The 23,404-nt window shown below is 40.9% G+C and overlaps 1 protein-coding gene across 1 annotated transcript in view; it reads left to right on the forward strand.

Moving 5' to 3' along the window:
• The window catches only part of frmpd4 (FERM and PDZ domain containing 4), a 573,791-nt gene that overhangs the window by 274,916 nt on the left and 275,471 nt on the right, over positions 1-23,404 (forward strand). The window contains exon 2 of the mRNA XM_048602573.1: positions 13,642-13,758. Within this exon, the coding sequence (XP_048458530.1) occupies positions 13,642-13,758 (117 nt within the window). The remainder of the gene's footprint in view (positions 1-13,641; positions 13,759-23,404) is intronic.

The raw sequence follows: 23,404 nt of genomic DNA on the forward strand, positions 1-23,404 counted from the left end.
CCTGATGCTGCTTGGCCTGCTGTGTTCATCCAGCTCTACACCTTGTTATCTCAGATTCTCCAGCATCTGCAGTTCCTAGTATCTCTGAAAATTGAGAGAGATGATTTAATATTGCACATTTTAAACTAGTGCCCAAACTCAAAATGACCCTTGTTGTCGCAATTCACGTGTGAAATATTGCGACTTGTGTGAATTATCGGAAGGCAGACAGCACATTCCACGGTTATTCTTTCTCAGGGACATAACTGCAAGTTGTTGTCATCATTTATTGTTCAGCATCAATGCACATCAGCTGTGAGAGGAGAAGATTGGAAGGGAAAAATGTTCGGTCATTGTGTTTTTCTTCCATGTGAATTGACGAACACAGCAGCTACAGTAGTAAGCCAAGTTATTTCCTATTGCCCTATTCATCAGGATTGGCTATTAGCCGCACTCTTGGCATGCAAGTTATTTCTGGCCTGTTCATGAGGACCAGTTGTTCTATGGTTATATTATACTGAGGTGCTTGAGATGTAAACTTTCTCATTATTGAAATGCAACCCAAAAGCCGTGATAAACAAGGGTATTTTACTTCAGTCAGCTTCACTATGATTTCAGTAATGCTTCTCATCTTTCCAGATATATTCTTTAGTTATGACATTTTGGACTTCAGGAGCTGATTGACTGGTATTCTAAATTATTTTCACATGCTCTGTTTTCTTGATAATACCATTGTTTGCTTCAGCCCAAATGTTAGGACAACAAAAAGCAGCTTTCATTCATGTAGTTACCTCCAAATTGCAAGAATATCCCAAAGCATTTCACATAAAAGGAATAGCTGTCAAGCCTTTTCTGGAGGTTTAGGGTAACTGGATGGTAATTTGTACAAGGAAGGGGTGTGTTTAGAGATGGCGGGGTGGGGTGGAATATGGGGTGATGCAAACAAAGTGTACAAGCAGAACATTCTGGAGAAGAAATTTCACACTGTGCAGCTGAAGCTGAAAACAGACTAGAGTATGCCAAAATCAGATCACTGGAGGATGTTGGAGAAGATGCGATACTCAAAAACATTGCAAATGAGCATGAGCTGTTGTATTGTGGCATTGGATTCCAGACCAGGCTGGCCTGTACCTTTAAGACAGTTACATGACATCACAGTATACAGGAACAATTTACCTCACCTTCAGTCACCATTTCTGTATCATGGAATCAGAGTAGTTCTTCACACAGTCAGCTATGTGTGTATTGTGCGCAATAACATTAGTATGCACAGAAGCTAGACTATGGGTGGAATCCTCCCAGGCCCTAAATGAAGTGTCACCAGTGCACTCCTGGGTTCCGCAGCTGAGGTAGAGGGAGCCTGCCCCACAATGGCGTGTGTTGGTCTTGGAGAACTGGTCAGCCAATCCTGGTCAGCCAGATGTGTTGAGCGTATCCAGCCCAGAGAAAGTTGTACCCTTTGGGCTTGACTTCACATAGGTCTGAGGGATGAAGCTGGAAAGAGCAGTCACCTCCGGAATGACCCGAGAGGAGACTTCTTGTGGCGTATATGCGTTTCCTGCTCTAAGAGATAGCAGCACAGAAAAAGGCCCTTTGGCCCAACAAAAAACATCTAACTACACTAACCTGCACTAACTACACCTGCACAACTTCCAATGTGGTATACTGCATCCGCTGTACCCGTTGTGGCCTCCTCTACATCGGGGAAACCAAGCGGAGGCTCGGGGACCGCTTTGCAGAACACCTACGCTCAGTTCGCAATAAACAACTGCACCTCCCAGTCGCGAACCATTTCAACTCCCCCTCCCATTCCTCAGACGACATGTCCATCCTGGGCCTCCTGCAGTGCCACAACGATGCCACCCGAAGGTTGCAGGAACAGCAACTCATATTCCGCTTGGGAACCCTGCAGCCCAGTGGTATCAATGTGGATTTCACAAGCTTCAAAATCTCCCCTCCCCCTACCGCATCCCAAAACCAGTCCAGCTCGTCCCCACCTCCCTAACCTGTTCTTCCTCCCACCTATCCTCTCCTCCCACCTCAAGCCGCACCCCCACCTCCTACCGACTAACCTCATCCCAACCCCTTGACCTGTCCGTCCTCCCTGGACTGACCTATCCCCTCCCTAACACCCCACCTACACTCACCTTTACTGGCTCCATCCCCACCTCTTCGACCTGTCTGTTTCCTCTCCACCTATCCTCTTCTCTATCCATCTTCTATCCGCTTCCCCCTCTCTCCCTATTTATTTCAGAACCCCCTTCCCCTCCCCCATTTCTGATGAAGGGTCTAGGCCCGAAACGTCAGCCTTTCTGCTCCTATGATGCTGCTTGGCCTGCTGTGTTGATCCAGCTCTGCACCTTGTTGTCTCGGATTCTCCAGCATCTGCAGTTCCTACTATCTCTAACTACACTAAACTCATTTTCTAGCACTTGGCCCATAGCCTTGTGTACCTACCTTCGTGAGTGCACATCTGAATATTTTTTAAATGTTATGAGGATCTGTGCCTTAACCAACCTTACAGGCAGAGTGTTCCAGATTCCTACCACCCTTTGGATGAAAAAGCTTTTTGTCACATTTCTTCTAAATCTTTGCCCCTTACCTTCAATCTATGCCCCTGATCATTGATCCCACCATCAAGGGGAAAAGTCTCCTCCTGTCTCCCCTATCTATGTCCTGCTCTGTCTTCTTGTGAAGAAGGAACACCTTGAGTGAAGGTAATGCCGTCTGTCCCCAAATCACCTTACCATTGGTGAGCACCAATAACTGGACCATGTTAGTGCGTATAGCGAGCAAACTCCAAGAGAGATGGACCTGGTTGTCCATGGCAGCTGCCAACCTGTCCATGTTCATATGCCAGAGGCAGTAGGGTGCCCACAGCATTACTCCTGTCCTGCAAACTTTGGGACAGGTTACCCAGTGCCCATGACAGATTTACCTGCTGATTCTACGTCTGCTTCCGAACTTGCATGAAAACACAAATGGCCGACACCATGGGGCCAAGCAGGTGCCTATCTCTGGCAGTCCTCTGTGTGCCAGTGACCTGGGACTCTTTTTCCCTCGGCCAGCTGCAGAGATGTCGCAGTGACGTGCTCGCCAGCAGGTGGTCCCCACTCAAATCTAGAGTTAATGCAGCTAACGCACCCAGCAAGGTGTCAGTATTTGAGCTGGTGCCAGAAGCAGCCTGACCAATGCATCCTATGAGGCATCCATGCACTGTTTTGTGGAAGTAGAGGAGGAGAAGTGTTTTGGGGCTGATTTGGGCCCCAAATTGAAGGAAAGATGTGTTTGCATTGGAGCGAGGTCCAGAGGAGGTTTACAAGACTGATCCTGGAATGACGGGCTTGTCATATGAGGAGCGGCTGAGGACTCTGGGTCTGTACCCAATCAAGTTTTGAAGAGCGTGGCGTGGGTCGGGGTGGGGCGGTTTCTGATTGAAACTTAAAGAATACTGAGAGGCCTGGATGGAGTGGACGTAGAGAAGATGTTTCCACTTGTAGGACAGGCTTCGACCTGAGGGCGCGACCCTTTAGAACTGAGATGAGGAGGAATTTCTTCAACCCAAGGATGGCAAATTTGTGAAACTCATTGCTGCAGAGGACTGTGGAAGCCAAGAGATTGAGTGTATTTAAGACAGAGACAGTAGGTTCTTGATTGTTAAGGGGATCAAGAGTTCTGAGGAGAAGGCAGGAGAATGGGGTTGAGAAACATGCCAGCCATGATGAAATGGGGAGCAGACTCGATAGGTTGAATGGCCTAATTCTGATCCTGTATATTATGGCTTTATCGTTGTGGAGAACTTGTTCATACCACGCATGTATGTCAGAGACAAAAGAGAGAGTGCATTGTGAACAAGGGATAGCAGTTCCAGCTTGTTAAGAATACATTCACAGTGAGTTTATTGACAGTCGCACAGTGATGGTCACTGCATCTTACTTAGTTACTAGGCCTGGATGTTTCAGCGCCTTTTCAGGACGAGTGCCAGTGCTGACCAGCGAGGGCCAAGTTCTCTCTTTGTCGAGAGTGAGGAGCAAATGCTGGGTGCCCCGCAATCCATCTTGGCTGTTTCAGCCCTGCAATGGGCCATTTTCATCTGGAATGAGAGAAAGGCAGTGATTTTGAGTGAGATGAAAACAGGTTGCACAGTTGTTAGTGCAGGTGGGGTGCCCTGAGTGAGTCAGGAGGCTGTGCCGAGGCCTTGCAGGATTGGTGGGGTGGAGAGTTGGGGTGAGTAACAACGATTGAGGGAAAATGTTGCAGGCAATGGTGAGAGTTGTGCAGTGTTAGCTTTGGTGGGAAGTGGATGCAGAGATGGAGGTAGTGTGAGGGAACAGATAGAAGATGGTGGAACTTACCCTGCCAGATCAGAGAAGGTCACTGACCTTTTAACTATACTGCTGTGCGGTCCTCCGTACAGTTGAAACCGTACTGACCCAGAAAATGACCTCTGCACTTACTGGCAGCATCTAGTGTTGTGGCCTCCTCTGCACCACCCCATTCACCAGGCTTCTGAATGCAATTTATCCTTATTTGCCATCTCCAGCACAATTTACAGGGACCATGCAGGGCAGCTCTGAACTGACGGTGCTTGACTGTGTATCAAGCAGATTGTTAAATGTTTTGCTAGTGCCAGGGATGCGGAGAGCTCCTGGCAAGCAGGAGAATAGGGTGACTGAGCACCATGAGGACAAGGTGAAAGGTTAACGAGGCAAGTTGAGACGATTGGACAAGAAAACTGCCTAAGCCTCTTGGAGAGAAACTCTGAAATTCTCCAAAACTGACATTTAGCCAGTTTCTGGTCCTATGTGTGTAAGTCTATGACGTGGTAAGCTTCACAAAATCTGCCTCCAGAAGAACCCGAATCACATATGTTCTGCAGCCTAACATGTAGAAAACACAGTGCATGATGAGCAAAACCATGGAGAGATTTGTCGATAAGGACAATATTTTTCAAACTAATGTATTGTGCAGCCAATGTGGGACCACAGATTAAGAGTGTTGTGTGAAAAGGCCTTGCTAGAGGAACGAGTGCACATGCTGGAAATATAAGAGAGGGAAGGCACTGAGAATGGAATGCAGAGGATACAAAGATCTGAATAAAGTCTTCAGCAAACTGGGGCAAGATGGAGGCAGAGGCAAGCAATGTTGCACAGATCAAAGTAAGTGGCTGTCAGTGCTTTGAAAAGCTGAATATTTAGCTTTGAGTTGAGGAAAACATTGAGAAAACATGCAGTTTTGGTAGAGCCTTCCTGAGCAGCTAAGGAAAGGATGGAGAAAAATTGGCAAAATGCGAAGTTTTTGGCAGAGGCTGAAAGTGATGGTTTCAGTCTTCTTCACATTCTGAAATTCTGTCTCATTCCGACAATTTTAACAAGTACATATGCCAATGTATGTGGTTGTAGGGTAGAGAGAAACTTGAGAAATGTGTGTATTGAGGCACAAAGATTTTTATGCTCGTTGAGTAATTACCAGCAGCAAAAGAATATCAAAGGAACTTAAGGGACCAAAATCCAACCAGTCTTCAGAACTGGATGGCCACCTATCCAAGGGTTGTAAAACAGGTAGCTGCAGAGACAGTGGATACATTGGATATGATATTCCCAAGTTCTTGAGATTCTGGAACAGTCCCAATGGATTTTAAGTTACCATATGTCATGTCACCATTGAAGAAAGAAGCAACTGTGAAAATGGGGTCCTCCAGCCCATTTAGCCTGAAATCGATCATCGGGAAAATGTTGGTATCTATTATAAAGGAAACCTGAACAATTAACTTGGAAAATGAGAATATGATCAGTGTCAACGTGATTTTAAAAAAAGAAATTGTGTTTGACAACCTTATTGAGAGGTTTTTGAGGATGCAAATTGTAGGGTAGATAATGGAGAGCAAGCAGGCAGATTATACTTGAAGTTTTTAAAAGTCTTTGACTTAGAATGAAACAAAAGAGTAGTATATAAGATAATGAGTCATGGAGCAGGAGATGATATATTTGCACAGATAGTGAATTTCTATTAGTGAACAGGAGCACAGAGTTAGATTAAACTGAGCATTTTCAATTTGGAAATTGGTAACTAGAGAAGGGCTGCAAGACCTGAACACTTAACTATTTACAAACTATGTTAACTTAGATGAGGAAGTTATGAGTAATATACCTAAGTTTGCTGATGATGCGAAACTAGTTGGGAATGCAAACTGTGAGAAGGATGCAGAGGTTAAAAAGTGATTACGTGAAAGCAGAAGAGGTGGTAGGTGGTGAATAATGTGGAGTTGTATGAGATTGTTCATTTTTTAAATCACTCAAAGTGTTGCTGGCTTACTGATCCTAGAGGGCATGCTGCTGTAGGTCTGGAGTTACATGTAGCCCAGACCAAGTAAGGATGGCAGCTCCCTTCCCTAAAGGTCATTAGTGAACTACGTGGGTTTTTCCGACAGTTGACAATGGGTTCATGGTCATCATTAGACACTTAATTCCAGATTTTTATTGCATTCAAATTCCACCATTTGCCATGGTGGAACCTGGTTCAATTTTGGATCCCCAGAACATGATATGGATCCCTGGATTAACAGTCCAGCGATGATACCATCAGGCCATTATATGATGGTAGCAAGAATGGAAAAGCAGAATATTTTTCAAGGGTGCAAAACTTGCAAATGTTGACGTTCAAAAAAATTGAGTGTATTCTTACAAGGAAACTGAAAGTTAGCATATACAACAAGAAATTACATATTACAAAAGGATTGGAGTACAAGAACAAGGAAGTCCTGCACTAGCTGTACAGTGCTTTCATGACAGCATACCTAGAATACTGTGTGTAGTCCTGGTCTCCATATACAGACAAAGATAGACTTGTACAGCTAAAGTTCCTGGGTTGAGAGCCCTGTTATGTTGAAAGGCTGAGTAATTATTCTCTGGACATTAGAAGAATGTGAGGTAATGTCACTCAAGCATAGACAATGTGCGGCTGTTCATCCTGGCTGGGGAACTTAGAACATGGGGTTTTAGAATTGGAGACGTAGAAGGTATTAATCATTTAGGACCAAAATGAAAAATTTCTTCACTCAAAAGGGTCATGAATTTTCGGTAGAATGTTTCCAGGTCTTGAGCAATGGCAAGGAATGTATGACAAGATTGGAAAAATCTGAATCACAGCATCAAGAAAAATAGTTTCCAATTTTGCTTTAAGCTTTCAATAGTAAGTTTTTAATCTCACAAATAAGCCTCACCTACTTTATTTGCAAGCAATTGCATCACATTATTGGCTAACTTTGTCTTATTTGTATGCAGCTTACAATTCTCTTCTCACAAGAAGGCAGCAGTTCTCTATTTGAAAGTCAGAGCAGTTACCTGGTGGATTCAGCTCAATGCTTTGTACTCCTGGACTCCGTTTTAATGTTCTTTCACTGACATATCCTTGAATGATCCATGAACAGCATCCATTCACCATCCACGAACCAGGCTCTGCATTAGCAAACCACCAGCCTCATCACACTCTCGTGTTGATCTCGAACTGACTCACAATCAACTACAACCCTTCAGGACTTCATTTTTGAAATTCAGGACACCTTTGACTTGCATGTTCCTGCCAGGTCACTTTGCACACAGTGACAGCCATCACACAGAATGCCCTGAACTTCATTTCATAGTGCTTGCTCACTTTTTTTTTCCTATTCATTTGTGTGATGTGGGCGTCGCTGGCTGGCCAGCGTTTATTGCCCATCCCTCGTTGCCCTTGAGAAGGTGTTGGTGAGCTGCCTTCTTGAATCGCTGAAGTCCACCTGCTGTAGGTTAACCCACAGTGCCATTAAGGGAGGGCATTCCAGGATTTTGACCCAGCGACAGTGAAGGAACGGCGATATATTTCCAAGCCAGGATGGTGAGTGGCTTGGAGGGGAACTTGAAGGTGGTGGTGTTACCATATGTCTGCTGCCCTTGTCCTTCTAAATGGAAGTGGTTGTGGGTTTGGAAGGTACTGTCTGAGGATCTTTGGTGAATTTCTGCAGTACATCTTGTAGATAGTACACACAGCTGTTACTGAGTGGTGGAGGGAGTGGATGCTTGTGGATGTAGTGCTAATCAAGTGGGCTGCTTTGTCCTGGATGGTGTCAAGCTTCTTGAGTGTTGTTGGGGCTGCACTCATCCAGGCAAGTGGGGAGTATTCCATCACAGTCCTGACTTGTGCCTTGTAGATGGTGGACGGGCTTTGAGGAGTCAGGATGTGAGTTACTCGCCGCAGTATTCCTAGCTTCTGACCTGCTCTTGTAGCCGCTGTGTTTATGAGATGAGTCAATTTTAGTTTCTGGTGAATGATAATACCCAGGATGTTGATAGTGGGGGATTCAGTGATGATAACACTATTGACTATCAAAGGATGGTGGTTAGATTGTCTCTTATTGGTGATGGTCATGGCCTGGTATTTGTGTAGTGTGAATGTCACTTGCCACTTGTCAGCCCAAGCCTGATATTGTCCAGATCTTGTTGCATTTGAACACAGACTGCTTCAGTATCTGAGGAGTTACGAATGATGCTGAACATTGTGCAATCATCGGCACATTCTGACACTTCTGACATTAAGATGGAGGGAGGGCCATTGACGAAGCAGCTGAAGATGGTTGGGCCAATGACACTACCCTGAGGAACTCCTGCAGAGATGTCCTGGAGCTGAGATGATTGACCTCCAACAACCGTAGCCATATTTCTATGTGTCAGGTATGACTCCAACCACTGGAGAGTTTGCCCCCTGATACCCATTATTTCCAGTTTTGCCAGGGCTCCTTGATGCCACACTTGGTTAAATGCGGCCTTGATGTCAAGGGTTGTCAGTCTTGCTTCACCTCTGGAATTCAGCTCTTTTGTCTTTGTTTGAACCAAGGCTGTAATGAGGTCAGGAGCTGACTGGCCCTGGCGGAACCCAAACTGGGCATCGCCGAGCAGGTAATTTCTGAGCAGGTGCTGCTTAATAGCACTGTTGATGACACCTTCCATCGTTTTACAAATGATTGAGAATAGCTTGATGGGACAATAATTGTCCGGGTTGGATTTGTCCTGCTTTTTGTGTACAGGACATACTTGGGCAATTTTCCACATTGCTGGGTAGATGCCAGTGTTGTTGCTGTACTGGAACAGCTTGGCTATTGGAGCGGCAAGTTCTGGAGCACAAGTCTTCAGTACTATTGCCAGAATGTTGTCAGGGCCTGTAGCCTTTGCAGTATCCAGCATGCCTGCCACTGCAGGTTGCATATCTTTTTAGTCATAGGGCAGGAAGAGTTAGTAGTTGTGGTGGGTGAAAGATGATGAGTGGAGATACTGCTTGCATGAAGTAACACATACAGTGAAGTTAGTAGCCCATGAGTGTTGGTGAGGCTTTTGTGTAGTGGCAGGGTTAGAGTAAGTGTGAGATAGCGGGGAGAAGATGTTAGCAGCAGGTTATTAACCTTTCTCCTGCAATTCTGTCTGACCCTGGAGATAGCACTGACACAGGCCACTACTGGTGTCCAATCCGTTTGGTTTCGTGCCTTGCCTGCTCTGCTGGTCTGCCAGATGTCTGCCCTCCACTTGACCATCCTGTCCACCGTGATCTCCACGACCTTGCTTGGAAAACAGGGTGCCAGCTCCCTTATCAGAGATATTGTTTTTTTTTTAAATGAGGTAGTACCTGACTTCAAGTGGTCGTCAGCTCAGCTTTGAATATGGCACCAATGGCACTGGCAACGTGTATGCTTGAAGATCCCAGCAGTGGCAGGAATTTTACCTGTCCTGCCTCATGATTGCATGAGAAGTACGTCAAAGAGCCTGGTTGCTCAGGGATGGGATGAGGAGTGGAAGGTTGTTCTGAGTCTTGTCAGGACACCCGCCATGAAATTCCCAGAATGTAACACTTGGCCTGAAAATAGGAAAATTCAACCCTTGGGAATTCTGCACTGCAAAATGTTAGAATTGCTTCATTTTCGAGTATATTTAAGGCTGGCATAGATATATTTTTGATTTTTCAGGGAATCAAGTGTTAGGTACAATTGCAGGGAAGTAGAATTGAGGAGAAAGATTAGTTCATGATTGCACTGAATGGTACTGTAGGCTCAAGGGTCATATGATCTGCTGTTGCTCCCATTTTTTAAAATGTTATTTATACGCATCTCAGTACTAGCATGGATTAAACAACTTCCTGTCCATTTAATGCCGGAGAAGCAGCCTTCAATGCACCACTGTGGCATTAAACACGGCTCTCACCAGCTATTCTCTTAATCTTTTGAAATAAGATTTTAACCTGGAAAATACTGTTTGTGAGAATGCATTTGTGCATTCATATGATATTCTTTTTGTCTGCCATCTTAGTTAAAGATTTAACCTGCTAAAATAAATAGATTAATGCTTCATTTAAGATAACTGCCAGTGAAATGTGATATGAATGCATTCAACTTCAAAGCAATTTCTAGACTTATGGAATAGATCACTGCTGGATTGTGGGGACTACTGGATATCAGATTTTGGTTGTGTGACTAATAGGCACTGAATTAAGATTTCAGTTCTTTTTGAGTAAATAGACAAAAAAAATCATTAATTTCTTCGCCCTAGACTAGATTTAAACTCACTTTGCAGAGATAAAAGTAGATTCTGCATAAACCTACTCCACTTGAATTGCATCTTTAACCCATTTGAAATTTGCTCAGGCACATACTAACATTTTCTGTCATTTACATGAAGCGTTTCTGTCATTTATATGAAGCCCCAGTAGTAATGTTTATAATGTTCTGGACTCATTAAAACAATAAGTTCCAGATGTAAAAAGTACATTATATCCTCAAGATAATTAATAACAATACATGTGAACAGTGTCTTCTGTCACATTGTGCAACACAAGTTAGAAAGATGCAGAGCCCATATTAACTGGTCTGTGAAAGCGAGGCAGATGGGTTGCCTAAGAACAAAACAGCATCAACAAGAACAAGTCAGCAAACCAGCAGTGGGGAACTTCTTTTGTTTGTTCTGTTTGTGATTTGGAATTTCAAGTGATTACGAATAATATATTTAGTCAGTGACAACCCTTATTACCCAATGTACATTGGTTATCTCATGTTCTCATCCTGCACTGAGGACGTTACCAAGCACGGTAACGAAATGTCTGCGGAACAACAAACCAGTTTGGCGAGCCAACCAACCTCAACACCCACAACCCGAGCTACCGATCTATTCCAAAACCTTAGTTATTTCATATTGTCCTGAACATTACACAAGATATTGAGGGTTGAGAAGTCCAGATCATTTCTTGGATAAACAATTTTTAGCCAAGGAATTTGGATAACTAAGATGCCTAGTAATAGGTCACATGGTACCTTTCTGGTTGTAAATGTGCATATGTCCTGCCTATTATACTGGGGACTTAACCTACCTGCAGAAAGAGTGCTTGATGGCTTAATTTATATGCCATAAAATATTGAGAATTCAATATGCTGCAGATTTTGCAGAAAGTGCTCAACTGGAATTAAAGTGTTTGTGCAGAGCATTAATCTGTAACTGACAACCTGTTCAGAAACTTAGTATCATGTACAACCTGTCTCTTTATGCTCAGGTTTTAATCCACTTTGTATAGGTTTTGGAAAGTCTCAGCTATTCTGGAATGCATACAACTCTTAGATATCCTATCAGTATCTCAGATACGTGAAGAGGCAGGGAATAGAGGGATATGGACCATGTCCGGGCAGATGGGCTTATTTTGGAATGACGTCATGGTGAGCACAGACTTAATGGGCTGAAGGGCCTGTTTCTGTGCTGTACTATTCTATGTTCCAAGTTCTAATTATTTACTAAGTGCACATTCTCATCACATCATCACATAAGAAGAATACAGAAAGGAAATGGAACTAAGGTTAGTAAATGAAGGTTAAAAAAGATCAGATTAATCATTGTCTAATTGAATGGTGGAACAGACTGAAGAGGCCGAATAATCGATTCTGTTCCAATGCTAATTATCTAATAGTATGGTATTTTCTATTATCTGAAAAACCAGGAAGTCATGATCATGGCTAAGATTAATTGGTAGTCCTGAGAAATGCTAACTGATATAGTAGAGTCTAGAGAGATTGTCAGCAGTTTAAAGAAAATCTCATCAAGTCATTTTCACAACAAGTGGAACAAGTCTGAACAGGGACAACCAATATCAGATATGTTACTCACAAAAAGAATTTAAAATGGACCAACTGTTTCAGCACATAATGATTTAAAGAAACACGATCTTTCCAAGATGGATTCAAAGTATGCTGGTGCTTCAATTCGGAATATTAATTTCTGAAAAACTTTGCCATTTTTTTTCTGACGTTTCAATTTCAGTTTTTTTTTCAGCTGTTGCCAGGACTTGGACGTGGATACCAGTTCTCTTCTGGCACTTTGGCTAAAGGACCTGTTTTATTTGTAAATGGTCCCACACAGTCTGAGACATTCAACTGTAGAATGCATCCAGAAGCACCTGATCTCGTTCCCTTTAAATTTTGTAGCAAAAACCACTGAGAATTGTTTGGACTAGGAGCTTTTGCTAAATTTTTTTTATTTCAGAAAGTGAAATTGTGGCACTCTACCACTATCCTATCTAAGCTAAGGTAACACAGTGTGAAGTAATATTCAAATTCTGAGCATTCTGGTCTGTGTAGCTCAGTTTGAAGCCAACTGGTAGATGTGCCAACTGCATCAATGGGGAAAGCCTTCCATTCTTTCATTCATTCATCCATTTATCTATTCCCTTATCTCTCCAGCTGTGTCTGTATCTTTTTAATCTTAGTAGCTATGTAAACATTACAATAAATTCAATGAAATCAAACTAGACCCTTGTAAATATATTTGGAGTTGGACATGAGATTGATGCTATCATTGTTGATAAAGTCCAATAAAATAACACAAAGGAATAATAAAAGAGGCCTTGATTTATTACATGTAATGGCTTGTGAAGTCAAAAGCAAGCATAATAATTATTCTTAACTGTGCATATAATTCCACTGAAACATTTTTATCCTATTAGACTAATGTGTTGAATTCCATTATGTTTGAGGGATGTGAAATTATGCTTTTTACGTAAGGGAGTAATAAAAACGTTAATGTAGCCATATGGATCGAAATAATAAAGGATCTTGTAAAGAAAAAATGAGGCATTGTTAGAAAAGTTGGTAAAATTGTATTTTGTTCAATTATAGTATATATCATGAAACCATAATGTAATTGTATTTGCCACAAATATCTTATTGTCAAATATTTACATGTTTAAAGGGAAAATAATGTATTTATACGATGATTTATGATTTCAGAATGTCCCAAAGCACTTAACAACCAACCAAGTACTTTCGAAATATAGTGACGGGTAATTTAGGAAAATTTTGTGATTAATTCTGCTCTTACAATGCTTCTGTATTTGGATCAACTTGGGAATCGGGGTGTGTGTGTAACAAGCATTTTTATAGTTCACTGAATGTCTGCTACCATTAGTCATAGATGATGATCCTGAAAAAAATACAAGGTGAATTGCTCTGTTCAGTAAATGATGTTAGCCAGCAATAACTCCTGGTGCTTCATTACACTACATCCTTCATTAACCTTTCTTATGGCTGCTGAAGGGTGAAATTAACAGTAGAGAAATATGGATACTTAAACTTTTAACTTAATCAATTAATTTTCTTATTTCTAGCCACAGAACCAAGTCTTCAGGCTGGTTACCTTCTCCAACGAACTGGAACTGTTCTCAGGGGCTTCCCTATGGATGGGAGATGGCGACTACTAAGGACGGCAGAGATTGCTACATTAAGTAGGTTCCAAAGTTGGATTTCCTTTTAATCCATTCCTTCACGCTTTGCACAAAACTGTAATTAGACTATAGGCTGGTGCTAGTTTTGATCTAATTACATGATGTAATCCAGAGACCATCATTGAAAATTGAGATACAAAAAAAAGTTGAACATTATTCAGCGTTTAGCCACTATATCTCAATGATGTTGAATATAATGCAGGAATTCCAGAATAATGCAAGGTTTCCACCAATCAGATTTTGGAATAGACAGTTGGTTTGTTGAATGGCCTCTCTACAAGGCTCTAAAATGTAAATCGGACGTCTAAATTTATAAGAAAGAAGTCCATTTGCGTCTCCTCCTTCTGTCTTATGATGGAGCAACAATTGCCAAAGGCTCAGAAGGTCATAGGGCTGCTCTCTCATTGAAGAAGGACAGCTGGTGCTGAATTTAAACTGTCAGTCACCACACCTCAGGCTAGGATTGAAGTAAAGAAGACAGGGCTTCATGGTGAAGGAATCAAACCTGCACCGTTGACATCACCGTGCATCACAGACCAACCGTCTAGCCAAATAAGCTAAGCAATTGCCGTAGCAACATTAAAACTGTTATGGTGCTCAATTAAATTTCTTCTCCAGTAGAGAAACATCAAGGATGACACTCCTATCGCAGCCCATTTCATTTTATGAAAGAAAAAGTGGCAAACCTGTTTTATATTCCTAAAAGTGATTAACAGGCAGTGATTTCTGGTTTATAAGATCATATTTTTTGTGTGAAATACAAAGAGGTGCAGTTTATATTATTTCTATCCATGAGGCAAACGTGTTGTAAACCATTGGATGCATCATGGCCCTGGAGAACAATGAGCAGAAAATCCACGTCAGAATTTGAAAATTGCTTTCAGGGGCATTAGGAGGGAATTTATTTTAGTTTCAATGGTGTTATTTTGTCACTTGCAAACATATGCTAGTTTTTGTCCTTTGCATCCTCTTTCACTGTTTTATCAACTCGGATAGTTATTGCTGTTCCCAACTTTCCTTTCTCATTCCACTAAATTTTTATGTCATCTTGTTTGTAGTGCTTCATTGATTTCTGTTGTCCGTCTCTATTTTCTCCCAGAACCCTAGCACCATAAAACTCTTTAGCTTCCTCGGGCTTCACTTAATTTTATCATCTGCTGCCTTTGAAAAACCCTTGGTGGCACTTGATAATTAATTTTTGATTTGTCTTGTCATCTTCGTTTCAATCTTAGCCGTGTGCTGCATTATGACTCTTGGGCCTTCACCTAGATTTTGATTTCTTCAAAAAGAAGTTGTTTGAGAGCATGCACGAATATGAATGAATGTGATTTAAGAAAAACCATTAAGAAGGAAGGAAAGTCTGCTGTAATGTCTAGTTTAGTATGTTCTTGTTTGAGTTTCATTAACCTGCTGAGATTGTTTTGTGAGGTCATCGTTACAGGGAAGTTGTCATTTCATGAACTGCAGTGTAAACACTGGACCATGATGAAGTGCAGTTAAAGGAATTATGGCACATGTTGAATGTTTTTACCCCTCAGCTAACATAGGATAGAATTATTTTATTAGGTAAAATGGCATTATATGTCCTTATTTGTAGCTTACAATACCAAATGAGAAATATATTACCTGCACTGTTTTGGCTCAGTTTGATGCTCACCAGTTTGGAGTCTTGAAAGAAGACCTGGAATAGCTATTTGGTAGCCCTTAGTTTGACTGCATGGAGTTTCCTCTTGATCCCAAAAGCTCTTCTCATGTGACTGGTGCTGTCTGCTCCTCTTCCAAGGTCAAACTTGCTCATGTCCTGCTGGCTTTACAACTTGACTCAAAATTTAGGCTATCACTTGTGCCACTTTTGGGTAAAGAGGTGATATTGACGTGGGTCAAAAACAGAAGTTGCTGGAAAAGCTCAGCAGGTCTGGCAGTATCTGTGGACAAAAAATCAGAGCTAACGTTTCGGGTCTGGTGCCTCTTCCTCAGAACTCACCGGACCCGAAACGTTAACTCTGATTTTTTTTTCTTCACAAATGCTGCCAGACCTGCTGAGCTTTTCCAGCAACTTCTGTTTTTGTTCCTGATTTACAGCATCCGCAGTTCTTTTGGATTTTATTTGATATTGACATGGGTATTCGCCCTAAAGGGCCTTTGCAGAGAGTTGACTAACCGTTGAGGCATCAAGTGTCATTCAGGCAATGCCCTAACTCCGACTGTACAGGGAAAAGAGAGATTGAATGGCCTTTATGATGTCAAACCCCTTTGGCTGACCAATCATTGGCTTGCAACAATGTGCTTTGAAACAAAAACGGAAATTTCTAGGGAAACTCAGCAGGTCTGGGGCAGCATCTATGGGGAGAAAGCAGTGGTAATGATTTAAGTCCAGTGATTCTCCTTCAGAACTGTTCTGCTCACATTCAAATGTGAATTGACTGTTTTCGTTTTGTCTTACTAAGTAAATTAGCAAATTTGTGTTGCTCTGGTTACATTCCTGGTATGCCCTCAGGGTAGAAGTTTTAAGGGCTCTGTGATTACAAGAGGTGGTTCCTTACTCTGGCCATAATTGGGGAACTTGTTAGTATGATTTCTGTGATGTTAACAGTTTCATTTTTTTCAAGTGAGTTGGGAATAGAATGCTGTTTTTAACTAACAGTTTTGCAAAGTCTGATAGTTTTAAGATTATATGGTATGAAAAATCCTTGTGCAGGTTAATTGCTATAAGTTTGTTTGGTTACTGTAAAAAATGATGATTTTAAGATATTATAATTTATATAATCCAATAAAATGTACAACAATGAATTAAGATACAGGTAAGGGTACAACAGTACCTCCCATCTATTAGTAGCCATCAATATGTTACTAACACAAAAAATGATGACACGCAATATGCGTTCAATACGGATTCCATAGGAAGTGTAATAGTTTTTATTTAAACAGAAGGAGGCCTTTCAGGCCATTGAACCTCATGCTATCACTAGCTTTACAATTACTATCTACTCTAATCTCATTTCACTGTTTTGAGCATTCTTCCTGTTAGAACAGTACATCACAGTAAGGGTCCTTTGGCCCACGTTCCTGTGGCTGCATTCGTAGAAACAGAGAAGGTAGGAGCAGCACTAGGCCATTTAACACGTTGAGCCTGCTGCACCATTCATTATGATCATGACTGATCATCAGGCTGAATATCCTAATCCTGCCCTCTCCCCATACCCCTGATTCTTTCAACTAAGCTATATCTACCTCCTCTTTGAAAAAACACATCAGTTTTGGCATCAACCACTTTCTGTAACAGTGAATTCCACAGGCTTATCACTGTCTGGGAGAAGAAATTTTTCCTCCTCTCAGACCTGAAAGATTTACCCCTTATTTTTATGAGCTCTGTTTCTGGCCTTCCCAATCTTTGGCAACATCTTTCCTGCATGTAACCTGTCTAGTTTTGTTAGAATTTTATATGTTTCTATGAGATTCCCCCCACCCCTCACCCCGTTCTTCTAAACTCCAATGAGTACAATCTTAACCAACCTAATATCTGCTCATACATCAGAACTCTCATCTCAGTAATCAATTTGGTAAATCTTTGCTGCACTCCCTCTATTGCAAGAGCATCCTTCCTGAGATAAGGGGACCAAAATGACACCCAGTATTCCAGCTGTGGCTTCACCAATGATCTGTATAATTGCAGCAAGAAATCCTTGTTCCTATACTCAATTTCTCTCACTATGAAGGTCAACATACAGTTTACCTTCTTTACTACCTGCTGCACCTGCGTGCTTACTTTCAGCGACTGGTGCTTGAGGATGCCCAGGTCTTGTTGAACATTCCCCTTTCTCAATTTATAGCCATTCAAATAATAACCTGCCTTCCTGTTTTTGCTACAAATATGTACCAATTGCACTCATTTTGAAATTAAATTTTGTAAGAACAAATGTAACGTAATGAGTACACGGAAGTTGGCTCCTGCAAGAAAATTCCTAAATGCATATAAACAAAACTCAGAAACATGGAAAATCTTCCATCCAGTGCTGAAAAGAATAGTCTGAAGCCGCTTTCACTTTCAGAGTCCCATTTTATCTGGAATTTGTCTTCTACCCATTCAAAATGAGCTCTAAAGGTCCGAGGCAATGTCCCATGTAAAAGCCAAGAACTCATGTCAGTGTTGGTTAAATATTTGTTCATGCATTCAAGCCAATACATAAAAAGCAACCAGCTGAAAAATCATGAACAGAATAAATTAGACGTGAAACATCCCCTATGACTCAATTTTCAACACTCCTTGTATTTATTCTGTAGCTGAATATACAATCAACCTCGTTTCAACATTTAACACTATTTTTCAAAATTGTGCTCAAGTCCCTAAATGTAACACAACAATGGAAAAGGCTTCAATCAAGAATATAATTCTCTCCCATGTTAAAGTGAGTCGATGACCAGCCTCAGTCATTTATATTCAAGATTCTTGTGAAATAACAGAAGCAGTGCAGTGAACAATTAGATATGTCAGAGAATGTATAATTGTGATTTGTATTATGCAGTAAATTCCATCTGAGCGAATCCTCCTAGCAGAAGAGAAGAAAAGCCTGGGGAATCACTGTCAGTATATAAAATACTTCCTCCATTATTTCAACTTTAAAATTGCATTTTCCAACCAGAGAGATCATGCATGTCTTCCCTCAAACTGGGAACGTCTTCAATTACATAAGTTGATGTTGCATCCTGTAATGTCTCTATTGACATTGGTGTTTTGAACTCTTCTGGATAGTAATTCTGAGGTGTTTGAGTTTAGAATTATTTGTTTCAACCTCACTGTTGGAAACAAAGACCTCTGGAAAAACTGCAATCATTTTGTCAGGTGATTTTTTTTTGTTGTTGGTTGTGTAGAGGCCATGACAGAGTAGATCATATGTGGCCTGTGGAATAATGACATAGAATGGTCAAATCATCATCTCCTGTCCCTTGACAGCGAATGCGTTTCAACTAAGTGCAAACAGAAAATCCAAAAGCTTTTTCATTGTCGTCATTGTTGTAAACAGAATAATTTCATCCTTAAGCCTATTTGCATTGATATGTTTTTACACCAATTATATATTTTAGTATGTTTGCAGCTCAAATTAGCCCTGGTGTTTGACTTTTGTTATTTTTGCCTGCAAGTCAGCAGTGAGTCATGGTAATAACAGCATGAAACCACTTGCATTTCAAAAAAGATTCTTCCCAATATATTACCAGAATTCCTGAGCAGTTGCGTGTCTTGTATCAGCCCAAGAATCCTCTGCACCTAAATCATTTGTCAGGCTGACCTTATTGAAAACCAACTTGCAAGTTTAATTGAATATGTCTTGGATAAATTAATAAATAAAAAAACTATTATAATATTGAAATATCATCTATATCTGCTTGCTCAATGGAAATTGGTTTGGTTTTCACAATGCAAATTAGTAATTAAAACTTTTGCAAATACATAATTGTTATGAACAAGCATTTCAGAATGAAATTAACAGCTAAACAGAGTCTCTTATCCATATTCATACCTAACAGATGGGAGTGATAATACAGGTTGTGTTAGTATCCAATAAATTAGTAATTGGTTTGTAGGTTGTGGCATTCTGAGTTGGCACTTGGAGCATTCTTTATGCTGGTGTGGAACAATTTATTCCCCTTGGGAGATGACACAGAATTAAATCAATACCTCCTCTCCAGTTGGCTCAATTAAACAATTTTAAAAAATGCAAATACATGCATGCAGTTACTGACATTTCATAAATGGCAACCAAGTTGAACAAAATGGAGTAACAATGTCCCAGTTGTTTTTCTTCCTATTCTTTCACATCCAGGGCTTTACACCCTAGATAGTAACCAGTAATTACTGATGGGTTATTTTGCAGTCTATTTATTTTGGGTTTGACTTTGACCACAATTTTAACTTTTGGTTAATTTTCAAAACAATGACCAGTCATGTGGGTTAAAGATCTCACCTGCTTTGCTGGAAATGAGGCCTGCAGAACTTTAGGAAATGCTGCCAGCCAGACGCAGTGGTGCTAATTATTCAGTCTGGAGGCTAATCACTGAATGCAGTGGCGTTGGTTGTTTGCTGGGCTTGCCCTTGTCTGCATTTGCATAAAGTCCCATTTGTCTATCATCTCCTGTGCTCATGTGCCTCTGTTAGCTCCCTGCTAAGCAATAGCTCGAATTTAAAATACTTATCACTGCTTTCATGACCTCATCTTTCCCTAAATCTGTAACTTCCTCCATTCCTGCATCATCCCATGGTATCTGTGCTCCTCCAATTTCGACCTTTGGACAGCCCGGATTTTAATTGCTCCAAAGTTAGGAGCTGTGCCTCTAGCTGCCAGCACCCTAAGCTCAGGGATTCCACCTTTTCATCTCCATGCCTCTATATTTTTATTTCCTCCTTTAAAACTCTCCAGGAGGCTTGCTTTTTGGAAAAGGGCTTGGGTCATCTGTTCTTTCCTTATGTGGTTCGGTGTCAAGTTTTGTTTGTTAACTCAGCTATGTCGTGCTTTGGGACATGTTACTGTAAAGGTACTGTTATGAATACAAGTTGTCAAGCACAAGATGGTCCATCAATATTCCTCCAAATTCCAGCCCTTGGCAATGAAGTAACAAAAGGAGTTGCATTATTCTTAGGTTATAATTTTCAATTTACCAGCCCCCAACCTGCAATAGCCACAGGGGAGTGCTGGATTAATAGATTAAAGTGGTGGACAAGAATAAGAAATGGTACAAAAAGCTGTGATGGCTCATCAATGTCAATCAAAATTCAGGTGCATAATACACTTACAAAAAATGTAAAACATGAACCAAACATATCAGAATGCCAACAAGATAATTAAATTTGCTTTAATAGTGGAAAGAAGATTTGTTTATTGGTGATTTGGAATTAGATCTTTGAGGTGAGGTTAGATGTTTTGTTCAATCACAGTCTCTTTCGCTTTATCATTCCTTAAGTAGAAAAGGTAAAATATATGAATCCAATTTTATTACTATCAAGGAATTGTCCTTAAAGCTGTTACATTTATCTGTTGATGGTTCTAAGACAGAAGCTTGGAGATTAAATTGGAGATTCTATTTCAATTTACACTTCACTGTCCACTTTTAGGGATTGGTTTCTGTTTAAGCTGTTGCCTTTGATGCTTCACTTCCCACTTTTCCTTTGGAGAATTGTAGAATAGTTTTAAGTATTAGGATACTTAAACTGATAAAAACTGACAGACTGCAACGTAGACTTTTCTTTCATGTCTGCAGCTATTACCATAAAACCATAAGAAACAAGAGCTAGCAGAGGCCATTTGGCCCGCTGTCCCTGGTCCACCTTTCAACAAGATCATGGCAGCTTGTGATAGAGCCCACTGGGGAAATTCTGGATTTGGTGATGTGTAATGAAGATGAATTGTCGTGGCCTACATTGAAAGGCATACGTACATTGATTATGATTGCAGTCAATCGTTGCCCTCCCCTCCTTTTCCCCTAATTTCAAAGCTGACAGAAATGCATCATCTAAGGTCAGGTGTATAGTTGGTTCTGTTTGTAAAATGCCAAGGTTAGTGGATGCCTTTGGAACAATGTGAGGCATGCTGGGCTGGCAAGGAAGAAATTGGACTAATGAGTCTAAGTTGAAAGATAAAAGCATGGATAAGAGTTCCAGCAGGATCTCAGTAGGAAGCAAAGGTGGATGGTATTAGAGAAGTAGAAATGAGTGGTCTTTGTGGTGGATAGCGTGAGAGGTTTGTAGCTCATCTGGGGATAAAACAGTGCTCCAAGATGTTGCACAATCTGGCTCAGCCTGAGAAAGCGGTTGAGGAGATGGAGTGGAGTCAATGAGTCCAGAGTTTCCAGCAAGAGGATTTAACCTGGTGCATACATCATAGTATTCAATTATAAAGAATTTTCCACAGGGAGGCCTATTACTAAATCCTCCATCCCCCCGGCATTAGAAAGGCCCATTTTCAACCAACCAACTTTGAATGTAGGCAGCCCATCGCAATAATATGCTGTGGACGTGCTAAACTTGCTGAGAGTTGGAACTTGATCCCTCTGTGGGATGATGTCCCACCCTCATGAGCTGCCAGCCATTCTGATTGACCGAAAGTTCTTGCTGTCCCAATAGTGCCAGAAGAAAGGAGTGGGCCTTTTCAGGTGGGAGGGATCGGGCACCCTATGGCGGGGACAAGGAGTTGAGGATGCAGGTTTTGGAGGCTAGGTTAGGAGGCACTATGATTGGTTTAAACTTCACGGGAGGGTGGGGGCTTCCAGTGCACCCACTAAGATAACTCCAGAATCCCAAGTATCACTGGAGTGTATCTTTTTGAACTACTTCAATGCACTTAGATCGATTCCTAAGTAAGGAGGCAAAGGCTGTACTTAATGCTGCAGGTGTGGCCTCACCAACATTCTATGGAACTTAGCAATACATCTTTACTTTTGTATTTCAGTTAGTGCAGTAAACGACAAATATTCAATGTCGCTTCCTATTTCCTTGCTGAATCGATACAGTAACCTTTTATTACCAGGCTACTTTTCTATTCTTTCTGCCAAAGTGAACAAGTTCACATCTCACCACAACCTATCTCCATTCCTTTGCAGATTCCCTGTATCATCTTCACATCTCTATCTCCTATCTATCTTTGTATCATCAATTAAACCTGACAACATTCATCTAAGTCTTTGATATAGATTGTAAATAATTGAGATCCCAATAATGACCCCTGGGGCACACTGCTTGTTACAACTTGACAAAAATGCATACCATTAGATAACCAAACCTGCGTCAATGCCGATATATTACCCATTATACCATGATTTCTTACTCTGCACAGTATTCTTTGATGTGGGACTTTGTCAACTGACTTCCAGAAACCAAATATGGTACATCAACTAGTTCCCCTGTATTTTGTTTGTTACTACCTTAAAGAACAATAGTCAATACAATTTCCCTGTCACAACACCATGTGGACATTCCTAATTGAATTAAGATTTTCTCATTGCCCTGATATAAATGTACCAATTTTTTCCCTAGGCTAAATATTAGGCTAACCAGTCTAGTTTTCATCTTTCTGTTTCCTTCCGGTCCTGAATAGAGGAATAACATTTTCAGATTTCCAACCTGATGGGACCATTCCAGGATCTAGGGATGATTTTGAAGCAATGTGATTTGCCACCTTAAAGTGAAATCCATCAAGGCCAGGAGATGGTCAGATTTTAGTTCAAACAATTTATTATCAGTCTTTCCCTGGCGATTATAATTATTCAGTGTTCTGCACTCACTTTCACGTTCTAATTGGTAATTATTTCTGCAATATTATTTGTTTCACTTACAGTGAAGACAGATGCAACAATATTTGTTCAATTCATTTGCTATTTTATTATTTTCTATTAGTAAATCCCTAGATTCAGTTGCTCGAGGTTCACCACTCTCTTTCTGACTCTTTTCCTTTTTAACTACTTTTAGAAAAATTTAATATCTGTATTTTATGTTTCTAGTTAGCTTTCTCTCTTGCAGTAATTTCTCATTGCTTATATGTATATTTTAGTCTTTGCTTTTTTTAATATTCTGACTTTTCATCTTTGCAGAATAGCATGTTTTTTTTTCTTTCTATTTGAAATGACCTTTAATTTTTTCAGTTAGCTGTGAATGGTGTAC

This window comes from Rhincodon typus, chromosome 11 (genome assembly GCF_021869965.1).
Source record: "Rhincodon typus isolate 14 chromosome 11, sRhiTyp1.1, whole genome shotgun sequence".
NCBI lineage: Eukaryota > Metazoa > Chordata > Chondrichthyes > Orectolobiformes > Rhincodontidae > Rhincodon > Rhincodon typus.